The 9,116-nt window shown below is 41.2% G+C and overlaps 1 protein-coding gene across 2 annotated transcripts; it reads right to left on the bottom strand.

The window, feature by feature from the left end:
• Positions 1–1,906: 1,906 nt before the first annotated feature.
• On the bottom strand, positions 1,907–8,706 carry fsta (follistatin a). 2 transcript variants are annotated; one of them, XM_080852355.1, is made up of 6 exons: positions 8,535–8,706; positions 7,076–7,267; positions 6,566–6,784; positions 6,173–6,397; positions 5,201–5,431; positions 1,907–3,786 (listed from the first exon to the last, which is right to left on the bottom strand). In XM_080852355.1, coding segments are annotated over exons 1-6 (963 nt in total). In that variant the 5' UTR covers positions 8,629–8,706; the 3' UTR covers positions 1,907–3,784. The 2 variants fall into 2 exon arrangements, with proteins under 2 accessions (XP_080708481.1, XP_080708480.1); XM_080852354.1 differs by having other exon boundaries at positions 1,907–3,278.
• Between the last annotated feature and the right edge of the window lie 410 nt (positions 8,707–9,116).

The following is a 9,116-nucleotide window of genomic DNA, read 5'->3' as shown; positions in this document are numbered from 1 at the left end:
CTCTTTTGTTTCTGTTGAATCCTTGACATTTTGATACATGAGGTGAGTCATAACTCTTTCATGAGAACCATCAATGTCTCAGAAGTAGTTCTGCTTATAACGACTATGAAAAAAGTTTGACAAAACGTATTCAGCTGCTGGTGGGATTTGGATAGTGGGCCTGCATATTCTGTGTGTTACCATCAGGTACTTCATCACAGCTGACCACCACCACTGAATGACCCTGAACTATGCACATACTTTGTCATTAGTTGTAACTACTTTGAAATATCTTTTTCTGTTAAATCAAACAACTTGACTCTTTCTCATGTATGTGCAATTCTCTGGCCCTTGTAAAAAAAAAAAAGAGTTACCTTTCATTTCCTTGGGTAATACATATTCCAGTTGGTGGATTAGGTTTTTCAATATACCTATGTGCCTCTTAAAGGCACTCCAGGTTATGTATCTGAAATGGGAGGACGAAGTAAGAATGTCAGGCTTCAAAAGAGCGAACGCAGATAGGTATGTTTTCTCTTATTCTTCTCCAGGGGGATGATTAGTGATGAGAACGCCAGCTGCTGGTTCCCCAAGTCCAGTTGGTGGGGAGCATTGGTCATTTTGAGCTTTTTGGAACTTGCGATATCCAAAGTCACCTGCTCAATGGAGGCCAAACTCTACCTCAGTGCGGACGGAATGAGAGTGATGGCATGCATTTCATTTGCTGTCAGCGATGAGGGATCACATTTTCTTCTTTCTTAAAAATCAAAACAAATAAGAATAAGAGGTTAAGCTGTTCTGCGGCTGTGCCGCTGAAATGTCATATCTGAAGTCTCATCATCAAACTGTCTGGATTGAAACGCACCCAATATATTACCATTTTAATACATAATACATAATGTGTCTTTGTTTGGTGAAATTGCCATTGAAAGTTATTGCAGATTATTTCCCTGAACGCATGTACTCGAACACACAGTGGGCCGGCAGTCTGGAATAACGTGTATTATTCTAACCCTCGTTCATTACCAGCGCTGTATTTGAACAGTGTCAAAAGGATAATTCAATTATTATTCGAGATGGAGTACACCAGACAGAGTATATAGAGATGCTTGGCAGTGGAGTAGGAGCCAGTGAGCTTGTCCACTCTTTGCCAGGAAGAAAGGCTAACCAAAGAGAGCTAGAACAGAACAAGAAGTCTAAGTTATGTGTGGCTTAAGTATGGGTCCTCTGTGGATGTGCAGGGCTGGCTGTTGGGACCTGTTTCTCTCCCTCTCTCTGTTCAGGCCAGGTTCCTGGCTCTTTCTCCAGTGCTCCACTGAGCTGTAGTGGAGAGAATTGCTGCAACTCGTGAAGCAACTGGACAGCTTTGAGAGAGTGCACTACTCTCTGTGGAACAATAAGACTAAAGAGTGTTGGAAAACAGTCCCAGGGTTTACTGTTTATAACGACTGCCTCAGTCAACGTATGATGGAGCTCAGAAGAGTTTACTGCCATACTTACACAAGTGACGTAGAGCAAGTACCGTTCCTCCAGTACATGTGCTAGTTAAATATATGCCTCCGTCATAAATGTTCCAGTCATGGAATCACGGGGAGCATTTTAGAAAATTATCTGTTTTTATGTTCTTGATTCATAAGCCGCAGAAAGTTGGGGCGGGATGACCACTAGTTTCTGTTATAGGACTGCAATAATTTGTGTACTGAACTGGTCGCGGGGTTAATAACACCAAAAAGGTATAATACAAAAATGCTTCCCTTAGAGACAAACAAATGTCTGATGTATTGTATATTTAATAAGACATGGCTGTTATATGAGATGAAAGCATCCTCCACTACCCAAACACACAGCATCTGTGATACCTCCACTTGTAAATGGTGAAGGTCATGAGAATGGACCAGATAAAGTAGTTTCATGTATTTCCTTTTTATTATTGTTTTCACTCTTCATATCTGTACAAATACCATCAAACTTTGTATATACATATGACATTTACATAAAAAAATACAAAACTATATATTTATAACTGAATTTTCGTATTTATCTTGTGATGTCTGAAAAATAAAAAATGCATTTTCAAAACAATGCACATAAACAAATCAAAGGTGATAGGTGTGATATACGATACTCAATGCTACGGATCGTTATTCCTGTGTGCTCTGCGAGAGCAATATGGAGCAGAACATTGGCAAAAAATGAAATAGCATACACATGTAAATGGCACATATCTGATAATCAAGTATGATTTAAAACTATTTTCTTTATCCTATCATTTCACACCGAAAAGACAATACTGCAGTTGTAAAGATATCTGGTGTTTGACATCTACTTAAACTATTTTATTAAGGGCTTACTTTCAGAAGAAATATATATTGGCGTGCTGCACCATATTGGGCCACTTTGCAGAACCATTGAGAGAGTCCCTTTGGTCAGCTATAATGAACTGTAAACAAAACCAGTAACATTTATGTACATTTAAAGAGTGACAGAGTCCCAATAAATAAACACACAGGCTAACATGCATTTTTTCTTGTGTGTGTATGTGTGTGAAAGAGAGAGAGAGAGAGTGTGTTTGTGTGTGAGAGAGATATAAACATCTGTTGCAGAGAATGGACAGTGATAAGCAGATTTGTACAGCGTGGGGAATGCAATTTACAGCTGGCAGATGACATACACTTTACATGGTAACCTTGGTACCACACAATAAATAACATTGCTTTTCTTTGGACAAATATATTTCTTCATAATAAAAAAGAAAAGAAAAAAGAAATCAAATGTATCTCACAAACGATGCACAACCACTTGCACACATATAACCCCACACACTCACAAACCCCTCTGTCTCACACACACACATATGCACACATACACAGCTAATTCACACATTCTCACAAACCTCACACACACACACATGCACACATACACATAGCATTCATACACTCTCACAATCTTCAAAATAAAACATGATTGATAGTAAGCCAGACACTGTAAATGTATAAATTATAAATCCAACAAAGGAAAAAAAAAAACACTGCATAAATAAACAATCTAGCAGACTGGACTATATGTATACTTCCTTTTTTCTTTTAAAAAATAAATAAGCATACACATATGTACAGTATTAACAGATTTTCCTCGCCCCAAGATGGAGAGATCCGCCGGCGGTGATAAGGGTTGTGTATGGGGAGTGTGTGAATGTGTGAATTTAGTTTTGTTTTATCCATCCAGGATCGGAGATAAATGGATATAGGCCATGTAGTCCTGGTCGTCCTCATCCTCCTCATCTTCCTGGTCTTCTGTGATGGCTAGATGGAAGAATACATGGTAGCTGTTGCATGAGTCAAGACCACACAACAGCGCAGAAATCTCAGTGAAAGTTTGAACAAGGGAACAAATCTGGCAGCCACAATATAGCTTTGTTTTGTTGCCGTTTTTTGTTTTTTTTAGGCGATTTGGCAGTCAACAATGTGCCTCTGCATTCCCACATTACGCAACCCAATTTACATAACCTAGGAAGTCGGCCCTGATGCTGAGGGAGAGAGGGGTGATATGGAGGCTGAATGGCAAAGGTCTGTTTTTTTTTTTCATCCATTTCTTTTTGGCAGGTTCCTGAAAGAGGACAAAATGTGCTCTGTGGGTTCTACGAACATGCCTCTCTTTTTTTTCAGTTTCGCTCTCTAGATCCTTTGCTCCAGATGTACAATAACTACGACAGGGTTGCGGGAGGCTTGGCGCTTTGACCTTTGCAGCAAGGTGGGCGAGGAGGGTAAGGTGGGGGAGGTCAAGTGGTGGCACAGCTTCTGAGGTATTTCTCTACAGGAGAATTTAACATCGACAAAACACAAACAAAACATCAAACAGGTCGAGCAAAAAAAAAAAAAAAAAACTTTAACAAGTAGACAGTCCCTCATAGGTCATACAAACAAATCTACTATATGTATCTGTATATGTATATCTGTATACTATATGTATTTATTCTGGTGGGCAACACACCTACAATAGACAAACACATACATTAGAAGGATATGTGTCAACTGTATTTCAGTCTACTGATTGCAGATTAGAGATGATAGAGAATCCTTCTACGAGCTTTTGCTTCTCCTGCATACTGTAAAATGCCATATTTATCTAGCCCCATGAGGTGATCATTAAGTTGGTCCCCTTGGAATCATTTTATACCTTAAGGCATCGACCTTGAGGTGAGCTGCTTTTTTTTTAAATTGAAATGTTTCATGTTGAGCATGAAATGGCTTCTCCAGGCATTCTTTCTCTCTCTTTTTCTGACTTGGAATGTAATCTGTCCTTTGCTATGGAAATATTTGATGGCAACTGGCTTTGTGATCACATTGCATTGTTAACTGGCCATATGGGAAGAAATAGGTAGTGTATGTTATGTACTGATGAGGTTATATACAGTATATAGTATATAATTACAATTATCTATACATACATGTATAGATGTGTATATTATATATATGTATGTTTTTCACTAAAATGGCACCAATGTTACAATCATCTTATGCATATTCATGAATAGATGCATCCGTATATTTGATTATATACACGTTGGCTGCACTTTTTATGTCAGTGACAGACATAGTGCATTTTGAAATGATTGCTTACAGCCAAAAGCATAAAAAATTAAAAAAAGAAATACAACATTAACGTGACATTAGCAATGCGACGATGGAATAAAAAAAAAATAAACCACTACAACAAATTATTATAAAGTTAAGGCAACCCAATGTAACAGGTTACTGAGATAACAAACAAAACCACCTATGCCTTAAAAATTGTTCCAACTCCAAAAAGTTAGTCTCTGTATAGATATAGAGATTTGTGTTAGTTATTTAACAAATCTTTCTTACATGATTTTTCACATCTAGACCTCTCACGTTGTATGGGATTTTCTTGCAAAAAATGCAAAATGAATGTAGCCAGCAAAAAAAAAACATAGCAAAATAAAACATAACAAAAACAAAAATAAGGACATGCAAGTATGTCCAATCTTCAGTCCTTTCTGGGCTTTTGCCATATCTGCAGTAGGGGTTTGGAGTGTGGGGTTGAGGGTGAGCCATATTATTTTAAGGGAGTTTGGGAGAGGGAGGAGGCACAAAGTCACATGGGCAGGGGGGGGTAAGCAGCAAGGTTTTGGGGGGGAAAGCACGAAATTGTCTTTTGCCATTAGTGAGGAGACGGGTTGAAGGGGGCCACGAGAATTACTTACAATTGCAAGATCCCGAGTGCTTAACCTCCAGGAGGACACCCTGTGTGCACGCGGCCTGCTTCATGGCACACTCGCTGGGGTAGGTGGTGTTGTCGCTGGCGCAAACTGACTCTTCTGAGCGGCTGTCTGGGCATGCCTCTTCGCAGTTGGCACAGCGGCCCCTGCCCATGCGGGCATCCCACAAACACTTCTTGCCCACGTTGCACTGAATGTCGTCGCACGACTTCGCTTCTGCCAAGAGAAAGAGGACACAAACGACGGGCATGAAGGACAGAAAAACAGACGAAACACCTTCCTAGACCGACACCCAGCATAATACATGCAAGCTGGCCTGGAGGCGCTTGTGTAACAGAATGTCACAGGATACCCACTTCTGTATCTGCTACTAACCTTACACTAACTGCCAGGATTTGGGGCTGCCTGAGTTCCTGTCCCTGAGTCGATATCTAGAGCGATCTAGTGAGTGGCTGAATGCCTCTACGATGAGTGCTGTCTCTTGTATTAGACATATGGCTGCTGTTTTCAAGTACGTTCTGTTCAAGAATATTGAACTGATTGGCGGTTTACTCACTCACATTGTAATGAAGTGTTAGGTTTTGCCAACATCAGGAAATCATTACATGCCCTTAACTTTTCCCGGAGCAAATAACAATCTCAACAACACGGGGAAGTATTTAAAATCCCACGATTCTTTTTTCACATAATCTTGGCGCAGATGTACAGCAGAACGGTATTTCGTAATCTTAAAGCACAGACGTGAAACTCAATTTATGCAGGAAGCAAATGTTACACTTCGACTTTAAAACTGAATTACACTCAAGTGTAGTGCTAGTCTGTGTGCTTTTCCAAAATGCCCAATAACCAGAGCTACATAAAGTATGATACACTGAATCATCAGCAACTATTAGAAGAGATAGGTATTTTCTCCATGAAAGCTTTCTGCAACAGTGTTACCGGAGTGGCTCAACTTACTGATGCACTTGCCCTCATAGGCCACGCCGATGGAGCGGCCCAGAAGACAGGTGGCCCTCCGCAGGTGGCAGGCACTGGCGTAAATGATGCCGTCGTTGCCGCACAGGTACTGCTCCGGGTTGGTGACCTCGGGGCAGATGCGGTTGCAGGTCACGCAGTAGGCGTTGTTGGTCTGGTCTACCACACAGGTGGAGCTGCCCGGGCAAAGCACGTCACGACACGTCTCTGTCGGGGTCAGAGAGAAGGTAGAAGTAAGACTGCTGCAAGAACTAGAGCCTAATGCATTCAGCAGAAGTGATTTATTGACCAGAATCAGGTAATGATGTAACAGTAAACATCACAACCACCGTCTACTTCAACCAGTGCGCACACTGTGCTTAGTAGGCTACTCACTCTTGCATTTGCCCTGGTACTGGACCTCCAGGTCCGGGTGGCCTTTACACTTCGATTTCAGCAGGGCGCACTCATCGCGGTAGGTTTTCCCATCCGCGCCACACACAGGCCCTTTCCAAGTGACGTTAGAGCAATCTGGGGCACAGACGCAGCGTGGCTTGTTCTTGCGGTTCATCTTGCATCTCTTCCCGGGGCCACAGTCTACGTTGTCGCACGTCTCTACAAAGATTTATCCCAAAGCAATAGCATTATAGGGACACAGTGCAGAAGAAAAAAAACATTTAACAGACCTAGTCTACAAAGTACACTTAAAATATGTTACAAATAAGTTTTATATTTAATACATAATTGCTATTATTTATTGATGATAGATCATGTCACTACCTATGTTATACTGTTTCAATTACTGTGTAAAGTAATGACATTTCATGTATGAATAATATATAATACATGCGTCATTTAATCGCACTAAGAATATACTTCTCCTATAAACCACCGAAATCGACCTACCTTTACAAGGTATGCAGTTGGGAGCACCGCCGCTGAAGATCATCCACCTGAACAGCGTGCTGTTGGGAACATCCTCCTCTGTCCAGGACGTTCCGAGCCTACCACTCCTACAACATTCCTCTCTGCTCATCCCAGGCATGTAGAGAACCTGGCACCTTCCGTTTTTCCCTTGCTGCAGCCAGCAGTTGCCAGCTGTCAAAGGGAGGGAAAATAAATACCAGTCGCTTTAAAGTCTGAAGTCAGTGACCCAGACACAACACGTGTAGCCTGTATTAGTTGTAGGTCTGTCTCTCCCCTCCCCCGCGGTATTTTGTCTGATTTTCTAACGTAATGCGCCTGTTTTTACACCAGCCTGTCTTAACAGCCAAACGCTGTCAGCTGGTACAATATACTGAAATCGAAATGATCGTCCAAAATCGAGGTTACAAAGACTTGAAAATAACTTCTGTTTAAATCCCAAAGAGAACAACGGCGACGTTTTGACAGTAAAGCTAGGAGATTATAAAGGCTGCTGCCCTATTCAAACAACATTCGCGGAGTCTAGACTAGTCTACATTTTTCCCTGCCGCGCCATGTGCAACTGTTCCGGAAAAAAAAACCCACATAAATGATCACGACGAATGTTTTATTCACAAAGTTTATCTCATCAACTGTAGGCTAACCCCGAACACCGATATTGCTCATATTCATACATATGAAAACAGCTAGCCTACAATAAGAGGACTCCAGCCAGAGCGGAAACATTCAGCAAACCGCGCAGTCACGCAACGTCTCGGAACTCAATTTTGCACTTATCTGAAGGTAATTAAATACGCAGATGATTATCACTGTCATGGAATGATGATTCAAGTTCTTTGCAATACTTGTATTACTTTATGTCTATGCTACTTGGTCTTTAGAGAATCCCAAAGTGCATGTGTCAAAGGAAGAGTGCTCCATAACCATATTAAAAAGCTACTTGGATGTACCATAAAAAGACCTTTTGCATATGTAGTTTTCATTGCTGTATTTGTGACACCGTAAAATGCCAAACTGTACAATCGTTCCATTAAAGTTTCTGTTAAGACGTGCTTCAAAGTCCCTTGCTCACAATGACAAATGGCATATAAATGGCATATAAAATGTTTAAAAGCTTATCGAGGTCCTTTCAGTTCCAGCGTCAATGAATCTACACTGGAGAGTAAGATACATTTTCAGTCTCCACAGGATTCTGAACAACTCTTCGTTAAATCATATGAAATCTGATAAACTCTCATTCTGACTATATTGAACGCACCTGTTTCCTATGTCCTCTACTCAAACAACCAACGGATCAACAGTGTTCAGAAAGTTGGACATAGTCAGAACGATTGGCAATTCAGTACAATACTAAAGCGCACAAACAAATAAACTTAACAGAGTCGAAAATTCTAAAGTTCAGAACTCGAAAGTTCAGAACGTCATATATTCAACAACTCACCTTGCACCTTCTGGTCCTCAATGAGATGACAAAGCCAGACCAGTATTAAAATCATACCCGGGTGGATCTGGTGTCTCCTTAGCATCCTTAACATGGTGAGGGCAAAGTGAAATAATGTCTGCTGAAACAAGCAGCGCAAAAAGTAATGTACTTAGACGGGTGTCGGTGCTGAATGAATGTCTGTCTCTGAATGCAACCTCTTTTTAAGTCTAGAAGGGGTCTAGGGCCAACTGTCTGGGGTGGGCGGTCTCCTCAGTGGGGGTGGAGAGAAAGAGTTTGTTGGAAGTTCGTTCTATCCCCATCAGGTGACATCTTACCAAACTCTAGTAGGCTACGAACGTTCTCCCGAACCTTGTGGGCACCAGAGTAGTCCGCGGGGAGTTCGCAGTCTGTGAAGAGACAACAGACGATTCCAAAGAAACCATGCGTCAAGTGCGCGGACGTTACAAGAGCTGCGGAATGGAGCTGTGGTGTTTGTCAAGCTCTGGTGGTTAAAACTAGACTAATGAAGACTTAGACGATGTTTAAAGAGGCCTCCAAAAGTTTATCTCCCTTATACTGATGCTGTATCAGCGTCGGATA

This window comes from Sprattus sprattus, assembly GCF_963457725.1.
Source record: "Sprattus sprattus genome assembly, chromosome: 15".
In the NCBI taxonomy this organism is placed as follows: Eukaryota; Metazoa; Chordata; class Actinopteri; order Clupeiformes; family Clupeidae; genus Sprattus; species Sprattus sprattus.
This window is presented reverse-complemented; position numbering and strand designations above follow the sequence as displayed.